The following is a 20,078-nucleotide window of genomic DNA, read 5'->3' as shown; positions in this document are numbered from 1 at the left end:
TAAATTAAATTTTAAACTACTTTGGAGGAACAAATTGAAAATTTCATAATAATCGGGCCAAAAATTTCCCCCACGAGCACAACGGTATGATTTTTCTCACGCAACCTGCTCTAGAAAGATCTTGAAAGGCCAATAAGCCTTAGTTACTTGTTTCAAATCCCACATAAACCATGAAAGCTTCTCCTAGATAGCTCGCAAAAACAGTATCTGATTATTGATCCAAGTTCCTCGTGGCACAGGAACTTAGTATTGGCATCTGATGCTCTTATGAAAGCATGTAAAAGCTTTTGGATCGATGAATTATTTCATATAATATTTCACTTGGATCACAAATATATTTTCTAATTCATTTTTTTTATATTTTTATCTCACATACATCGCAACATAAAAAGTGTTACAGTAATTATTCCAAATAATATTTCAAATAATACTCTATCCAAACACAATAAATATTTTTAGAACTAAGTAAATAATTTTATTGAACAAATTATACTACAAATATGAGAGATTATAATTTGTTTACAAGATTCATTTGTAGAGGTTATGATCTTATATTTAAAAAAAAAAAATTTTTAATTGATGTGAAACATGTATTTAAAAAAAGGTACTACTTATTTCAAATTTCCATTGATTTTGAATTCTTTTGACTTTTTCCTTTTTCTTGTATTATCTTTGCATGTTTATTTCTGGGCTAAAGACTATTTGAGAAAACAATTTTATTGAGTTTTAGACAAATATGTAAAATACAAAATTAAACTAATATAAATCATTTTAAAAAAATAAATGATGAGTGGGACGAAACGAATAGCCGGTGATCCAACCCTCTATTAGTAGGTATCTGATAACCGAATACCTGCTAATATATAAGGATCTAAAGACAGAAAATGACTAATACGCGAGGTATAAGACGAGTCAACCAAATGATACACAATACGAGTATTCGATTCGTGCCCACCCCTAAATTTACCAATACAATAACAATGAAAAACCAGACTTGTTTGTAAACCAGACATGTCCTCGGCTGTTACTTTGATTTAAGCTTAAACAAGTGCACAATCACAAAAGAAACATTAATCTTCCGAAAACAAAAGAAAAGGTGGTGAAGTTGGGGCAAGTTCCTCCATCACGCCGTGGCGGAGCCAATAATGGAGCCAAATTCCGAAATCTTTCTTTTAGCCCTGAAAAAATTTTAAAATTTTAAGCAAAAGTCCTTTGGCCAGATCAAGATTTTACCAAAATTTTATTGACCCCGCCCCTACCTAGCTTCTCCTTTTAGACAAAATTGAGCTCTTACTCATCTTTCAATACTTTTGACCTAGCTTCACATGTATGTATGACATGTAATGCCTAATTCTGAATGGTTTACATAACTACAGAGAGAGCCATTTCATGACAAGAATCAAATATCTTCTCCACTAATCCAAGTCTGAAAATGTATCTTTGTAGCATTTGAGGAATCAAAATATGCCGCATACACACTTTGCTTCACAAAATTATGTACCCCTAAAGATCAAAGATACACAGAACTTTGTTGGCATTGCTCACATTTTTCCTCATGAATGAGCTCATGCCAATCATTACATCCAACCTATGTAATAGGTTAACCCCTAAGCCATATACATTAGATGACCAAAATAAAGGGCAAAATTATCTGAATTTTCCTATCAATGTATAATACCTTAAGAGAGCTTTCCCAATTCCCATGTACTGCCACACGCACGCTTGTCCCATACCAACTCGCTAATTATGAAACTTTCTATTTGTCAGCAATCACTTGAACAAGTGTTTTGCCATGACTGTTATTGCAATCTCTTTGCATGTCATTACCATCTTCATTCTGCAAAAGGAAGCAAAAGAAAACTAAATGCGGTAGCCAAACTAACAATCATATAGGGTATTCGAAGTTTATCAACAACAATTAAGCGATAAATGTGGTTTAATGTATAAAAGTTACCAAACAAACTTAATCAATTCATATCTTAATTTAACAAACCTTTTCCTTCCAATCAAGTTGCGTACTTTATTCTGTACACAAACTACAACAGTTTAACATTTTAAGTAAGACGTGCACTTGCATGAGTCCATCATCTTTGCATCCCTTTTATTACTTAAGGGGGGAGGATGGATCTCTTATCAAATGCAAAATGACTAACTCTGATTGTGCATGTCACCATGTTCTCGCATTTTTTACTGCCCTACTTGAACGAATTGCATCATTCACTGTTTGCATGCTTGGCCACAAGAAAGTCAAGGAGCCAACTCAAATGTGAAGGTGTAGGAACATATTATTCCCAAATACGAGAACATTTTTCTGTATAATTGATTGGCATTAAAAAAATGAGAGAGATTGAAAAGTAAAGCCAGGGGGACAAAATTGCATAAATTTTCTCCAGCGAGAAGCACAAAGTGCATAAATTCCAAGACTAAAATAGTTGGAAGATATATATAGCATTTAAGCTTCGTGCATCAACTATAGATTAACAACAGTAAAAGATCCTCCACTTGAAGCCTCACCAAAAATAGGTGTATAAATGCTTTTTTCCCAGGGGCAATCCCTATATTTTGATAATGACTATTTTAAAAAAATTTTAATCGTAACATGTTTCACACACTCAACATCCCTACATAGAGAAGACCCATCAGATCACAAAAATAGGTAGGTAGCAAGCAAATTCACCTTGAGTGTCTCTCCTATGGAGAAGCAGAGTCCATATATTACGGGCTTTATTTGCCCCACCACAACAATCTTTGTTTGTGTGACACTTCATTTAGCACTAATAATGGGAGGAAAACAAACACTAGTTCTAATCCTTCCAAGATTACTAAATAAGATGAAAATTTGGATCATCCATGTGACGGCCCCACCTCCCCCTAGGGCGTACCCCAGGGTTTGGCGGGTCGCCTGGTCAAGACTCACTCACTCATAGTTCAAGAAAAATAACGTACATCCATAGAAAATAAATAACACATCCACTTCAACTTAATATATACATTGATGCTCAAATCCAGATACAAAGCTTCTACACTCCAAGATACTTTCAAGTGTTTACAATTCAAGTACAAATAATCCTTGTCGGGTGCTAGCGCGAATACAATTTCAAAATTCAAAACAACTAGACTACGCTAATTTGTACATGTCTCACGCCTCGCTCGTACCCCCTGTAAGGAAAACAAATTGCATGAAATGAGTTAAAAGCCCAGTGAGGTTCCAAATAGCAAGTTGACCATTATTTAAAAGTGCAGGTATCACGTAGCAAAATAATGAGTATGAAAAGTTCATAAAATAACACTTCAAATAGCAAATCTCAAAATGAGCGAGTGTAAAGTTTTTCTTTTAAAACGAAACAATAACACGATGAGTACTAATCATTCCAAAGTATAAGGATATGGATGGCTCTCAGGAGCCAAATTCCCATTGCATCACCAGAACTTGATCAAGTAGTAGTTGACACTCCGTCAACTTTCAAATAAGTAACCAATCTAGTAGAGCACCACTTAACTCCAATCTCCGTCCACCAACCAAATCCCTTACCGGCCTCAAACTCCAAGATAAATACTGGTGGTAATACTCGAGCATGTCGATTAGTCGAGGAGATACACTCCACTTGACAACACTAGATACCCATGGTTCGTTATTTAATCGACCAAACCTTTGTCGGCTCGACTTGAGTAACTAGCTAATGGGGTTTGGGTTCCCAAGAATTCGATGATATAACATCTCCAATCGACTGAATCAAGATAAAAGTATGGAGACGGGAATGAGAGGTAACTCCCACTCGGATCGAGTGTGGTACATACTGCTGCTCAGTACTTACAAGTCACGCACAAGTATATCAAGTCAATTGCAACAATAAACGAGTACATATCACATTAGGGTAAGTGCGATAAAGTACACCCTTACCCGATCATATCAATCACATATCATTCGATCACATTGGTCAAGTATCCAGTTCAATCAAGTATTTGGAAGCACTCACCAAAGGTCTAGTGCCTCTAAAAAATTACGTTCAAATCCAACTCCTTGGTTGGAGTCCAAATCTGCGATAAAATATCATTTACGAATGTAAAACTCTCTAAAGTTCGAAACATAGGAGTTTCGCTTCAAGAAAATCAAGTAAATGCAACTCGTTTAAGTAGTATTCAAGATACTTATCAAATTCCGAAAAATTCATGCTCGCTTGTTTAGTTATGATCAAGAAGTGGTTTCGACTTTAGAAGTTGTACTTGGTATCAAAGACCGGAAAAATCATATTTTGAAAGGGTCATTACTTTCACTTTTCAAGGGTACGAGTTCCGACAAAATTTTAGCTTATGTATCTTGACTAAAGAAAACTCGAATACCATAGGCGATCCGAGTCCAACTTGACCTCAAATCATCGCTCAAATCGCGAGTACATATGCCTAACACTCGAGTGAAAATTTGGACAACATACTCTTTGTATTTAGCTATTTTTCAGCCATTTATGACTTCATTATTTTTCTTAATTCAGCCCAAAATCAAGGTAGTAAGCTGTCCCAAATTTTGGACAGCATAACCCCTGTTTTGTCCTATTTTTTCCTTTCCAAATTCAATACAAAATTTCATGGCCAAACCATCCAAATCAAGAGCACAATGATAGGGTATACAAGCTACTAATTTCAGACCGTAAATCCACCAAAAATAGACAAGTATTCAGCTCACATGTCTCCATACCAAGGCTGGCCGTCAAGCAAAAGTTCAACTCCACAAGCTTAAAAATATAAACTAAAAAAAGAAATTAATTGTTAATCAAACACAAGACTGCAGAAAATTGAAATTGCATAATCAGAGCAAACCCAAAACAACAAGCAGCAAAGAAGTCAATTTCTAAAACACAAATTAAAAATATGAAAAATAGCACCTAACCCATTGAAGCGTACGTACATACAAAACAAGAAGACAGAGTTTTTTTTTTTTAGTATAATTTTTAATTTAAAAAAAAAAGACCTGGGTTCTCTAGTGACGGTATTGAAACCGAGGATTCTGGTGGCCAAGAAAATTAGCGGTATCTTTGGTCGCCAGACAAGTCACAAGGAGAAGAAGCTCATGTAAGCTGCCAGAGCGATTTACAATTAGTGCTAGATTCCACTGTGAAGAAGGGTAAAAGGAAAGGGTACGCGTGCTGCTAAAAGTCCACGTCGGCCATAATTTTTTTTTTTTGTAGGTTGGCTGACACAAATTAAAAAATAATTTAAAAAAGAGATTTTTTTTAGCTAAATCACCAAACCCTAGGATATTTGGTCCCTAAATTAATTATTGATTGTAGTTTTTAAATAATAAACTATTTTGTTTATGTTTGAAACAATTTTTCCTCTTTCTAGAGCAAACAAACGTTTAAGATATATTTTTATTTTTTCTACGTTTGAAAAATTGTGAAAGAAATTTTTTTTAATTTCATATGAAAAAACAAAATTAGAATTGTTTGGCTTTATTCAACTTATATTTTATGTTGTTAATTACATTGTTAACGAATGCAAAATTTTAGAATAAATGTCTATAAGTTAGCATTAATCACATATTATGATTGGAGTATTTTGATAAGACAAAAAAGTCAAAATCTCACATAAATATGCAAATAAATTACCATAAACAAATAAAACAAAAGTAATATAACATGTTGTGTCCTACAAATTAATTTAAGGCAATTAAGTTAAATTTATGCAGATTGTATTTCATAGATGACTATATCCAATACTGAAAAAAATGAACATTCTATAATATCTAAAAAAAGTTTGAATTTTGTGACAAAAATAATATAGTTTACCATCATATTCATAAACCTATCAACTAGAGATTGAAAAATAATAATTTATCATAAAGTTAGCTATCTAGATTTCAATTATTTGATTGAATTTTGTTAAACAGATTTTCTTACTTCCCATTGTGAGCCCTAGTGTAAATATCGTTAGGATTGAATACCACAATGGATCTTCTATCTCATTCTTTGTGTCACTTTCTGTTTCACTTTTTTATTATATTACTATTTTTTTCATAAATATCATATTTTAATTCTCTTTTGTTTTCTTAAAATCTAATAACTATTAATTGGGTAAAAAATAAATACAACAGTCTCAAAAAACTTTTTATGTATTACTGAGTCAATACTTGTTGCATTTTAGGGAAACAAAAGAGAATTAAAATACGGTATTTATGAAAAAAATATAAAAAAATATAAAAAAATGAGACAAATAGTATAATAGAGAAGAAGACAAAATATCCGTTGCTGTCTAATATTAAGTGGGTTGATTTGAGTACAATTCAAGCTCTCCTTTTTAACATTTTCCAAAATTTCAACCTTTTAAGATGGTTATACACTTTACAATTGTAGTTTGGTATGACGGCCTAATTAATGTGAATTGAATCAAAAAGCAGACATTACAATTCGAGGTAACAAGGCCTAAGAAATGCAATAGATTTACTAACTTTGCCAAGCGAATTTATTCAAGTACTTGGGCATAAAGTAACTGAGTTAGACACACACACAATCCAATTATATTTATGAGTAGTAGTACTAGATATTTTCTGGCGGTGCCAATGCGCAATTTGTTGTGTAAAAAATATTGAAAAATTCCCTATAACTCTCATTTTTAAAATTAATAGAACAAGGAAGATCTTAATTGTCATCATGTTGAGAAACCATGTTCATGTGCAAACTATTATAGCAGTAGGGTAATTAAAGCAATGTCCATGTCCATGTGCAAAACCAGAGAAACTAATATAACAAGGAAGCTGCAAAATAATTGAAGACGGAGGTATGTTAAAAGTCTCTGTCCCCCCAAGATCCGTCCATTGAACAATCCCCTTTCAATGAACCAAGGTATGGAACTTAGAAGTGCTTATCTGTGCCAGAAATTAATCAGTGCATGACCAATTCCTAAAACCAAAATTTAAGCAGAAACCAAATTATATCAAACAAATCGTGATTTGAGTGCAGATTCTACTTGTTGAGCCCCATAACATGTGGAAAATTAGAACCAAGACAGTAGAAGCTGGGGAAATACTCTTTAACTGGTCTTTGGTCCTAACTATGATAGTCACTAACATGACAATGCAGTAAAAGTCAAAAACAATCGACGAAATTAATGTTTCTAGATCTATCAAAGTATTATTTCCAATGAAATTTAAAGACAGTTCGAGCCATTGCAAGACATTAAAGGATCATTCAGCATACAAACACAAAGGGAAAAGTAAAATCATTTTTGTTTAGGACCAAACAGTAAGATAAAGAACATCTCTCAAATCATCTAATACTCCATAACAATGGGACACGTAAATTTTCAGAAAACTAAACCAGTGTAGTGGTAAAGCTACCTTTAGAGGCAAATCATCAAACACAAAGCATGCTACTATTGTAAGAGATGATCACACACCTTAAACACTGGATTAGGGCTCGGTAAATTGGAAGTACTAAATTGGCCATTAAACACTGGATTAGGGCTCGGTAAATCGGAAGTACTAAATTGGCCATTTTTTGAAATTTTGACATGAATTTTCCCGACCGAATTCGAATTCGAAATAGACAATTCCGATTTCGAATTCGATTCCGAATTGAATTCGGAATTCGGTGATTTCCGAATTCACCGAATTGAAGAACCTGTTTTCCCTTTTTTTTTTTCTTGTTTTAATGACTTCTCACAAGTCTGCTTCATACGAGAATACAAAGCAACAAATACTTATTAGTGAATTCCAGTCCAAATCCAGTCCAATTCTAGTCTAAAGTCGAAATACAAAGCAACAAATATCAAATAATACAAATGGACTCCCAGGTCCTCCAAAGGCAGAATAGGCTTTCTTTTGCTAAGATAAGTTCCACTTCGTACTTCCCAGATCCTCCAAGTTTTCACTACCAGCAGTCCACAATTGCTTCAAGTTACCAATGGGAGCTACGGCCATTCGCTCTCATTTACTCAAAAACTAACTTGGTTTTTTTTTTTTAAAATGAAAGTTCGAGCCTGCCGCACAATTTTTCAAAAGAGATCACTGAAAGACTTGAACCACCAACCATGCATACAATTTCTATCACAAATAAGATGTGATAGATCTAACTCACATGAAACAGCAACTCGACGAAAGAGGAAAACCAGATACAATCATAATTTGCAGAACAGAAGTAAGATAGACCATCATAAGCAACAGTGCCCAAGTCCCTAACAAGCATTATAACAAAGCTGATGATGAAGGCGTACCTCAAGTCTCGACTCTTGACTGAGGACTGGCAGCGGTGGAGGCGGAGGAAGGAAGGTCCGGTCCGAAGGTGAGACTTGAGTGAGGAAGAGGCGGCACTCGGCAGAGACTTGAGAATCAATTTGCACTTTTGCTTTTTTGTCTTTTGGAGGTTGTTTTGTAATTTTTGTTAATTGTTAATGTTAGATGTATCAGTATTAATGTATTATTGTTATTAACTTATTATGTTGTATAATATAAATTATACATTACATATATAATATTATTAAAAAATATTATATTATATATAAATATATATTATAAATCGAAATTGAAATTAAATTTCCTATTTTAAATTTCGATTTCGAATTTCAATTCGAAATCGGAATTACCGATTTCAAAATTTATATTTTCAAATTCGATCCTATTTTGACCAATTCGAAATCGGAATTACCGAATTCCATTTCGAATTTCCGAATTCAATTCGAAATCGGTAAATAAATTGAAAATTTTCGACTTTGCACACCCCTAGTTTGGTGTCCATCTAATATTGTTACAAACTAATAATGCACCAAAAGAACTATTATATTTTTTCAAAAAAAAAAAAAGGCAAAGATGAACAGCCCAACTCTCTCTGTAATATAGTGTCGGTTGGCAATCAATAATGATACACACACCTGCTCAGAAACAGCGTTAGGACAGATCATTTCTCATTTTTTGACTTACCCATTTATACCCATCTAATTAAATGAGTATAAATGGATTGACTCACTTATACTCATTATCCATTTTATTCAATCCAAACCACCCATTTTGACACCTCTACTTGCAGAGAAATTGGTTTTACGTAGTAGGCATCAAAACTGACAATCACTGGCTGTAGAAAGAGATTTTGCAGACTTTGACAAGCCCATTCAATAGTTCTTTTCCTTTTTTCTTTGGGTTTCATTTCTTCTGATCCTTTCTATTTGTCTTCACAGCAATATCAGAATACTAGTCTCTTGATTTTTATTCCCAAACATCTCGAAATAAAGTACTAGCAACAACTTCATTTTAGCTTTTCATTTATTTATTTTATGTTTTGATAAGCTTGCTTCAATTTACTTATTCCAAACTTGTCTAACTTGATCTTCTTTAAAGGGCACCCTTTTCTCAATTTGTTCCCTTGAGCATAAAAATGTGTCACAACATCCTTATCAAATCTGCGTGAGGGGTCAAACCGATAGCATTGTATAATTTTGGAAGATACAATTTGGGAAATGGTTTTCAATGTTTTACTAACAGGTGTATTTTCACTTTTTAGGATCTCAAATCTCAATTCAGAACGTTGAATGCTAAAATTCACATATGCTAATGTAGCCATATCACTTGGTCTGTCAGTATCAGGGATTGCAATGGTAAGCCCCATGACAGAATAATGCTTGTTTCAATTTAGCACTCCAAATTACATCTTCGCATATTAAATTCTGTTTTCCCAGATAGATCAAGTGACTAAGTTAACTTACACAATATCAACCTCTGAAACAGCAGGAGATCTAAAAATCATCAAGAATTAAGCAAATAAGGTTCACATCAAGCACCAAAATTGCTATTATATTGCCAAAAGTTCTTCCTAAACAAATGCTACAGGAACAATATGTACAACAAACAACTAAGAGGCAAAATTAGCAAAGGAATGGTCACAATTTAAGATGAAAAAAGTTTTTCACATTCTATTCACAGAGGTCCTACATTGCTTCTGGCTTTCCTAATGCGGGTTCTAGCTCTTGTGAACCTTAAAACAGTTGCAGAGCACAGAAGCAGCTTTGTTTCCACCGCATGAGCATTAGATGCTTCACAACTTTTCTCTAACCGTCTTCTAAATTTCAATCCACAGAAGAACTAGTGTCTGCAGTCTCGTCATCTTCACTAAAACTAGTTGGCATTTCTGCAGCGGACCTAGAGAATGCATAGATGTAAGCAAGATAAAGCTTTGCATAAAGGTGAAGCTACCAATATACTAGACAAGAAAGCACATTTGGTCATAAATAAAGTATCACAAAAGCCACATTTAGCGGTGAAACTTTGGAAATTCAGAAAAGAAGAAGAACTGCACATGTCAAGTCCTGGTTACAGTAGTTGATCCCCATAAGGGAGAGGGAGAAACAGAGACAGACACTATGTGCCTGCTACATAACATACTAAACATTCATTTTTTTCTGTCAACACTCTTATGTGTATACCCATATGCCTCCAATCAGTGGAGTACCCAGATATTCATCAAAAGACAGGCTAATAAATTACAGACTAAGTTCCGGAAATAGCTATATAAACCTTGAACAAATTCCAGAAGTCACAAGAAGAGAGAGCAATGCACACAAAAGAATCCAAAGAGATAACTTCCATTCAAGTTCCAGTAATTGTTCAAACCTTGGAGCCTGATTTGTCCATGGTGGCACTTCACTCCACGACGTTTTCTTGCTGTAATGCTCTTGAGGAAGTTCATTCCCAACTCTTTTGGCAGACTAGATATCGAGCAAATATCATAAATAATCCACATGTCAAAAAAAAAAAAAAGAAAGAAAGAGAGGACCTGCGTAGGGAAAAGCATGGATCAGGCAACTTACTGTCAGCCCATTCTTAGGTTGAACTGGATCAAAATTACCATTTAGTGTTAACCTTTCTCCAGAGCTTTTGGCTTCCTAGACATCATTGTCAAAGTAAAAGGAGTCACAAGGGAGGAAATATCAATGATATATGCAGCATGAAGGGGTATTAACTAAACCTTTGCCATTCTTTTAGAGAGGCCTTTATGCGTAAAATCATCATATTCAACACCCTTAGAGGCCAAGTTTGATGACTTAGAGACAAAGTGCTCTGCTGGGGCCACATTGGAGTTCATATCATTATAGTTCTGCAACCAAGGATCTGCATGATCGCTATCAACTCTTGGATTGTGGAGACGTGAATGACGATGTCCAGAAAAAGAATCCAAACTCATCCCTCCATCACCATACTTAGCCTTTCGATCAGGATCCTGGCTATCATAAACACGTGTTTTCCTTGCAGAACCCTCATGGATATCCATAGATGAACTTCTTCCGGCATAAAAGTCACCATGATTGTGCAAAGGAGATTTCTGCTTGGATTTTGGGGGAAAACAGTTTTCAGAACGATCAGGTCCATGTGCCATTTTAAATCTTGTTCTCTCCATGTCTGAGTCATGAGAGCTTGCCTTTGGGTTGTACTGGGAGCCCTGTAAGGGTATTCAAAGATATCACTGAGTCTCAGTCATGGGTAATATGTGATTGGATAACTGTAAACTGGAGATTGACAAACATTTAAGAAGGAATTTAGAGTACGAAAATTGTACATTTTGCAAAACACAAACTGCAACACAAGCATAGAGTAGTAGGTAGGTAAACACACATTCCCGTGATCAAAGGAGCCTTGTTTGTCAGTTTGTCATTGGTGAAAAAGGCATAATAAGAACTTACAAAGAATTCAAGCAGACTCAAGACAAACAGAAAGACTAATAGAACAAATTGTCAATCGTTCACATCTTCTCAATGGACAATCAGTAAAACTAAGTTAAGAAGCAAGCTGGTTTGGCTTTATTTACATTGCTCTTGAGAGCAAACTACAGACTGTTCTGGAAATTCAGTGTCTTAAAAGCCAGCCTTCACGGCATACAGCCTGGCAAGGTAATCCATCATATGAAATTTCACTAACAAATAAATAATTCAGGATAAATGCAATAAATATGAAATCTAATTAGCCAATGCAGAAGTTTCCATTGCAACCTAAATAAAGTGACACTCTTTCTTCACATCAATGCATTTGACTGATGAAAAATCAAATTTGTGTGAATGCATTATGAAGCACCTGAAAGGTGTTCAAATACCGCTGTAAACTCAGGTGATCATTGCCACAAGGACATGAGCAATCCTTAAACACAGCAGCTGCCTAATTTGTCAATTATTCAGATTGGTGAAATTGTGCAAGTTTATTAATCCCTCCCACCCCCAACCCCGGCCACCCCAAAAAAAAAAACAACAAAAGGGAGTAAAACTTTTGATGTAAAGAAAGATTAAGAAACAAGAAATCTTCATAAAAGATTAAGAAACAAGAAATCTTCGTAGTCCCACTTACGCTGCCCAAATTAGAATTCTTGTGAACCATGGAATTTTCTGGTGAGCGGGGTAGAACAGCTTCTTCAGCATAATAAGATTCTGTCATTTTGGTAGAATCTGTAAATCAGATATTCAAAAAGAGTAGCTCAAGCAACTGAGATCTACTTGCCAAAAAAGTATACTATCCACTCAATAGCAACAGAGCATCAGAATTCGGATGTATTTATAGACCAAAACAGAAAGAAATTGATGTCAAAGTAACTTCACTAAACCAACAGAAAGGAATCCAGAATTTGATTCACATATTCAAGTGTGTTGTTTCAAGTATTAAACTGATTTGACCTATTAACACTAACAATTTACTGTATGTGAAAAACTTTGCAAACCATTTATGAAAAGCTCTAGCTAACATTTAGTTGAAAACAGGTGTTGCCAGTTCAAGGCTAACACTTCTTGTTTGTTGAGGCTCTGACTGCAGATTGCCACCAATAATTTCACTGTAAAAAAAGCAAAACCAATCATGTGACAAGCACAAAAGATGCACATGTAAATTTAGGCCACAGAACAAGCCGTTTCTTCATTTAACAAAAAGATGTGTGCATTTACTCAAGATGGAACAGGAGAGCATTAAAAATTTAGAAGAAATAGAAGAATGGTCTGACAATGCCTTATCAGCACACTTCAAGAGAAAAATAATTGGACAGTTTCATCGTATCAAATCCATTGTCTGAAAACTGACAATATGCTAAATCCTGAGTGTAAAAAAAGATCTCAAAGAAAAATTCTTATACAAGAGCTTATTAGACAATTAATATCCAGAATTGAATAAGAGTGAAAATTCAGTACTTATCTAGCACTAAGAGATAGGTGTGAAAGGTTGTGTTCTATATAGTTAAATAAGAAAAAGTTGGCCTACCAAGCAAAGATATATAAACATCGTAAGTGGCACATTCAACAGGAGCTCATCCATATCTCCTAGTGGCATTTGGTAGTCCCAGAACTTAAGTTAGTTCAAGCAATCATAAATCGTAACTCAATGTGTTCAAATATATCAAATGCTCTAAATGCTCTAAATATTTTTAAAACATGTGAAAAATGAGTCAACAAACATACATGCCACCTCAATATTTAATTTAGCTGCCAGTGAATTAGTTCTAAACCTGACACAAAAAACTTCCTTTGCATCAAAACAAGTTGATGTCCTAGTATGATTTAGCTTAAAAATGATATCTATAAAAAAATGTGGGGATTGACAGAATAGTTTATCTAAACTTAAGAAAAACATATGAACATGCAAAGGTGCTATGTTTATTCAGGTAAAACCTATGGAGAAGCAAAGCAACTTTTTGTCGTTATTATTCTTTTGAGGGAATAACATTATAACAAGACGACAAAAAGGGAAGCAGAATATAAATGTTGGACTTGAAGTACAATACTTTTTCCATACTAGATGACAATGAATCCAGAGGTCTAGAACAGAATTATTTCTTGTTTCCATTGGCTTTCACATGACTTCACTTTCACCCAAATACACAAAAGGACAGCATCAATTCTCTCCACAAAAGGAGAAGAAAGTTCATGACACGTCATGCCAAAAAGAAGTCCATGATTCACCAATCAATCCATGTTCACAGATCCTAGTTCATCGCTATCTTTACTATGAAATGGTAAAAATGCAAAACCACGCAAGCTGTAAGCCTTAGCTTTGAGTTGGATGCATAAGCGAAAATTAATATTTAAATTTGATTAATGGCATTTTGATAACAACACCTAAAGCATGTACAGCCTGAACTGTTCACCAAATAAGACCATACAAACTTTCCCAATTGTTCAAAAAAAATAGGTTAACACTTTTGAAGCAAACAAAAAAAATGATGTTCATCTAACTCACCATTGGGTGGCTCCTGAATTGAAGACTCAAATGCTCCAGGGGGCAGTGGATCAAATTCAACACCAAGTGGTGGACCATCAGCCCGGTAATGTCTCCCCAGCTGCCTCTTAACTGCAGTAATAGCAGCATTCTCAACCTGACCCTTCACTTTTAAATATCCTGATGGGCCAGTTCTTGGTTTTACCTCCTTTATCTCCATCGGCAAACTCTGTGCTTGGTATCTTGAATTTGCCAAAGCAAAACGATCCCTATCTTGAGGAAAGGACATATTCCTTAAAGAAGAGCTACTTCCAGATGATGTATCATCAGCTGAACCATGATTCCCCGTATAATGACTACCAAGCTCATAAGTGAGATCTGCAGCAGAATACTCTTGGCCAACTAATCTTCTACTTTCAACTTCTCTTGGATCGTAATTCCTATCATCCCCTTGTTTAGTGCTGCCACAAGAGTCCTGCCTAAGTCCACTCCCACGATCTTGTAAGATACCGCTTGAACGATCTTGTCTTCCATTTGCATATGCTTCAGGATTTGCTAATCTCTTATCTTTCAACCTTCTGTGGCAAAACCACCCAGAAACCTGCTTTTCCGTCAATCCTACTGACTTAGCAAATTCTTCTTTCAATGCCTCTGTAGGATATTTGTGCTCTGGAAAAAGTAACAGTTCGCTCTCGTTACACATGCAAGTGAAGATAATAAGACAAAAACAAATACCATAAAATGAAAAGTCCAAAAAAGTTATTATACCATCATACAATTTCTCTAAAGCTTCCACCTGAGCACGTGTTTTGACTATTCTCTTCTTGTTCATTTCTGGAAGAACTTTATCATCTTCAGAGTGCTCTTTACAGGTTCCAGAACATCAAAAGAAGAAGCAAACCATCAGAAAATTCAAAATATCATCAGCTTTGATGACAATGGTTAAAGAGCTCAAATGTTCTTCAGGAGTCAGCATTTCCATGACATCCAGACTACTATGAGAACCCAAAAACATGAAACCACTGCCATAATTTGAGGCCCCTTTGGCTACTTATTAGGCAGCTGTAGACCACTAAAATCCCAAAATGAGCTTGCAACAAGCCTATACAGGAGAAAACTGATATAGCTACAATATCAGCAGAAGCAAAACCTTGTACAACCAAGGCTAGAAACAAAGTATCCATCTTCTCTTACAAACTCTGATATGATAAGCTAGAACGTACAAATCACACGAATGAAACTCCTAAAGCATGAAGGATTTGTGAAAGGAAAAATTTTGCACCGAAAGAAGATTCCATTTTATTTTTACATATGCAAATTTGACATGGCTCTAGCAAAATTTTCTCCATTTGTCCAGACCAAGTTCAATCCAAACTTAACAAACTTGACCAAAATTGCCCAAAATTCTCATAATGGTAACATATGAAGAATCACTAAACGAGCAGAATTGCATCTATATATTCTGCACCTGTAAAATTACAAGATCTAAAGCATGAAGCTAAGAGAAAGCCGAAAAACAAATCTGAAAACATTTCAGATGATCACAGACAGCACTATTAAAACTTAAAAACCCAGAAATCTTTACCAGAATTAGCGAGAAATAAAATGTCATTGCAATGTATATGAGCACACAATTAGGCGTCATGCACATGACTTTCCTCCATCATAAAGAACACAAAAGAAAAGCCAAAAATCCAAAATTAACAGAAGTTCAAATTGAATCAATCAAAAACAAGCAAAACCCAATTGCCAAAACACCAAAAACAACACAAAAATCCACGAACAAACAGCCAAAAAAACTACAAGTCAAAATCAATAAACCATACCTCCCATGTTTATTAACCAAAATTCAAAAGGGGTCTTGCTAAAAAGGGCTTCCTCAATTCCTTCCGCCCTTTCTTTTATCCCGTTTTCCCTCTCTGCTACTGACTCGTCATTGCAAGCAAAACAAGAGTTTCGCAGACGGAGAATGCAAGGGCCAGATAGAAAAGCAAGAAAAACTCAAACTTTTTTGTTTATTTTCTCATTTCTGGGCTTGAATTTACGAGATTTTGAGAATCTCAAACTGCTGTTGCATGAGGTTTTTAACACTTTAATGTATTGATGATGATTTACGTACTAGTATTCTTTTTTGTCTTTGGGGGGAGACGTAAATAAAATTAATCGATGGCTGGATGCTGAAGGGGTATTAAAAAAAAGGGGCAAAGAATCAGAAAACTCGAATAGACCCAATCCAATGAGCTTTTGTATTTTTCCTGGGGAAGGGATGGGATGGATGCCTTCAACTGACGTGACCAGATTACTAGTACCAATTTTATGTTGTTATCTAAATACTTCGCTTGCAATTTTAGCTTTCTCTATTGGTTTTTTTTTTTTTTTTGTTTATAAAAGATCTCTATTGCTTGGTTCATTGTTACAATTTGCACATGTTTGGTAATACTACTGTGGTGAAGCAAGCAAGGCATTGAATGGTAAGCGGTAACGCATTAACTCATAGGATTGGGCCCTAGCAAAATAATTACTACTTGACGCGAGGGTGTTTTTATCCCTTCCACGGTTCTAAAACTATCCGATTATAGTTCTGTGATCATTGATTTTGGTTATTAAAAAAAATTGATGCTAAATTATTAAGTATTAAATATAATACATTTGAGCGTATATCACATTCAATGATGAGTGAATAACTTATTACTTAATTTTGGAAACAAATTTTGTCTATAAAATTCAGTACTACCTAATTAATTCAGATGTTCAATTTTTTATTATCAAACGGTTTGAATGTGTTAAGATCTGAATCCATTAAATTTAAGTGCTGAATTGAATTATTAAACAGGACCTTAGTTGCATACCATTCTAAAATTGATGCTAAATTAATACAACAATGAATTTGAATAAAGATAAAACTGAAGACAAATAAATATAGAAGAGAATTAAGATTTTGATTTATATATTATCCATCATGAAAATGTGATGTAAATTTTATAATAAAAAAAAAACCATCACATTATTGAATTTTATTGAAAATTTTAAATAAAAGAAAAGGCATATGATTTTCTCATTGAAATTAAAATGAATTATGAAAAAAAAATCTCAAATACTTCTTCTCAATGTCCCAAGTAACCCTATCATTTCTTATTTGTAAATAATAGTTCTAACCAAAACCGAATCGTGCGGTTTTAGTTCTGATTCTATTTCCTAAGAATCGAAACTACAAATCTTTATCTATGATTACTAACTTTCTCGGTTCCGATTTTAGTTCTGTTTTGTGGTTTTTATTCTAGTTCATCGATTCTTGGTCAGTAGATTCTAATTAGTTCTTAATTCCAAACCGAACCACGATAACCCTTTGCTCTAATCTTATTTATCTAACATATCTTGATTAATAGCTCTTTCATTAAGTATGAAACTTTTGGTTCAATGGGTGTTTATTCAAATGACCTCGACTTGGGGTTAATAGTAATTTTCTCGCTTTATACATTATTATTATTTCGAGGACAAATTCTTGGTATGCTCCCTATGGTTAAATATTCTTCATGCTTTTCTTGTTTTACTTCCCCCCCCCCCCCCCCCTTTTTCACAACTTGCGGTATCTAACGGCTAAAATCAAAAGTTTCTCTTTTCAATTAAATCTTTGGATATTCCCTCCACTTTGCAGTCCAATTCCAAAGTCCAGTCTTACAATTCAGGTAGGATTAATTAGGTGGAATTCCTTTCAATTTACCACATGTGGAAGCATACGATTGCTTGTATCAGTTACAGTCCACAAAACAACTTGACATTATAGGTGTCAAACAAACTTATTTAACTAAATTTACCCATACCCGTATGAGTATCTTAAGTTTTTGTATATGTGTATAAATAAATTACCCAATAATACCCAATATTATTAAATAAGTATTATTGGATAACCATCAAATTCAATTAACCCATTTAGAATTATTTTTCCCCAAACCTCCTCTCTTTCCTCACCCTTTTTTTTTTTTCAAAATTTTCATTTTGTCATTATATTAACTACTTTTGTTTCATTATTATTATTATTTATTGGTTTTATCTCATCATTTTATTTTCTCTTAGTTTGTTAACTTGCTCATTTTTTAGCATTACCAATTTATGACAAGTTTTAGCTTTTTTCCCTACCTTTTTCAAAATAAAAATTTAAATTTACACAGGAAAAAATGTTAGGGATTCAAATTTTGGATTATTTTTTTATGTTAATTTTTATAGTACTTAGTTCAAATTTTTATATTCTTATTGTTCAATTATTAAATAGTATGTAATTTTGCAATATAGAGTACAAATGGAAAAAAAAATTGGTAATTAAGCTTATTGAGCATTATAAGTAAATATTTAAAACTAATGGTGGGTGCAAATGGTGGTAATTTAGGGGTGGGTACGGGTTGGGTACCCGTCCCATTCACCATTTAGCTAACCCGACCCGTATCTTGCGGGTCAGTCATTTTCTGACCCTTACCCGCCTCGCATATCAGCGGGTATCCGATTATAGGGTACCCGCTGAGATAGGGTCGGGTCAGCGGGTACCCGTCCCGCCCCATTTATCATTTAATTTTTTTAAAAAAATGATTTATACCAATTCAATTTTATATTTTACACATTCATCTAAGATTTAATAAATTTTTTTCTAAAAAAAGGTTTTCCACCCAGAAACAAGCATGTGAAGAGAATATAAGATAAAGGAAAAAAATTAAAAGAATTCAAAATCAATAAAAATTTGAAATAAGTAGCACAATTTTTAGTATATATGTTTCACATTAATTAAACTTTTTTTTATAAAATATAAGTTAATGACCTCTACAAATGAATCTTGTAAATAAACTATAGTCTCTCATATTTGTAATACAATTTGTTCAATAAAATTACTTATTTAGTTCTAAATTATTATTTTATAGTATGTGTATAAAAATAAAACTAAAAAATATATATATGCGGGGCGGATCGGGTACCCGCGGGTTTTTAATTATGTTATCCTAACCCGCCCCGCATCTTAACGGGTACTCGACCCTCTTTTGACCCAATCAAATAATAAAAATTGGATATCCTAATTTTCGGATCGGATATGACGGATTTTTCGGTTAGCAAATAATTTTACCCACCCCTAGGTGGTATAAATTGATAATTTAGTTTGCAAAAATGAATTTAAATAAGTTTATAAAAAGTTAAAACAAATGGGTTATAAGTGAGTAATTGAATTACCCAATTCATTTTTTGACTTACTCATTTATATCTATCTAATTAAACGGGTATAAATGTGTTGACTCGCTTATATCCATTACCCATTTTAACCAATCCAAATCCGTCTAAGTCACCCATTTTGACTAGTGCTGTTAACGAGCCGAGTCGAGCTCGAGCATGTGATAATCGAGCTCGACTCGAACCCCTAATCGAGCCAACTCGAGCTCGCTCGATTAGTAATTCGAGCTTCACAAACTATTCGAGATCGACTCGATGTGCTCAGTAGAAAACTCGAGCTCGAGCTCGAACTCGAGTTCAAAATCGAGTCGAGCTTATCGAGCTCGAACTCGAGCTTGTCGAGCCTGTAGAATATCAAATGCACAATTAAAATGACGCTAATACCCTTACTATTCAAGCAATTTCGAGTTCGAACTCGAGCCTATCGAGCTTGTAGAGTATCAAATACATAATGAAATGACACTAATACCCCTACTATTCGAGCCTATCGAGCTTAAACGAGCATCAAGTTAAACTCGAGCTCGGCTCGTTTCTCTCAATAAACGAGCCGAGTCGAGCCCTTATCGAGCCGGGTCGAGCTCGGCTCGCGAGCTGCCCGGTTCGATTAACAGCTCTAATTTTGACACATCTACTTGACATTAAATCATGCAATGCTTTCTTTTCTTAATGTCTTGCCTCGTTGGTAATTTGGTAATTTGTTTTTTTT

At 34.3% G+C, this 20,078-nt stretch overlaps 1 protein-coding gene across 2 annotated transcripts; it reads right to left on the bottom strand.

The window, feature by feature from the left end:
• Nucleotides 1-9,748: 9,748 nt before the first annotated feature.
• Nucleotides 9,749-16,411, bottom strand: LOC113760464 (homeobox-DDT domain protein RLT1). 2 transcript variants are annotated; one of them, XM_027303045.1, is made up of 8 exons: nt 15,991-16,411; nt 14,933-15,028; nt 14,186-14,833; nt 12,314-12,411; nt 10,947-11,417; nt 10,789-10,863; nt 10,592-10,686; nt 9,749-10,120 (listed from the first exon to the last, which is right to left on the bottom strand). In XM_027303045.1, exons 1-8 carry the CDS (start codon nt 15,995-15,997, stop codon nt 10,048-10,050), a joined length of 1,563 nt encoding a protein of 520 aa, XP_027158846.1. In that variant the 5' UTR covers nt 15,998-16,411; the 3' UTR covers nt 9,749-10,047. The 2 variants fall into 2 exon arrangements, with proteins under 2 accessions (XP_027158846.1, XP_027158847.1); XM_027303046.1 differs by having other exon boundaries at nt 12,314-12,393.
• Between the last annotated feature and the right edge of the window lie 3,667 nt (nt 16,412-20,078).

The sequence above is a fragment of the Coffea eugenioides genome, chromosome 2 (assembly GCF_003713205.1).
Source record: "Coffea eugenioides isolate CCC68of chromosome 2, Ceug_1.0, whole genome shotgun sequence".
NCBI lineage: Eukaryota > Viridiplantae > Streptophyta > Magnoliopsida > Gentianales > Rubiaceae > Coffea > Coffea eugenioides.
The sequence above is the reverse complement of the archived record's forward strand: the minus strand, read 5'-3'. Positions and strand labels throughout refer to the sequence as shown.

What these genes read in the sequence shown, in the direction of transcription:
- LOC113760464 (XM_027303045.1), bottom strand. An exon ending in AGAATTCTAATTTGGGCAGC is followed by an intron (nt 11,418 to 12,313) that starts GTAAGTGGGACT and finishes ATACCCTTACAG; the next exon opens with GGCTCCCAGTACAACCCAAA. An exon ending in TCTCTAAAAGAATGGCAAAG is followed by an intron (nt 10,864 to 10,946) that starts GTTTAGTTAATA and finishes AATGATGTCTAG; the next exon opens with GAAGCCAAAAGCTCTGGAGA.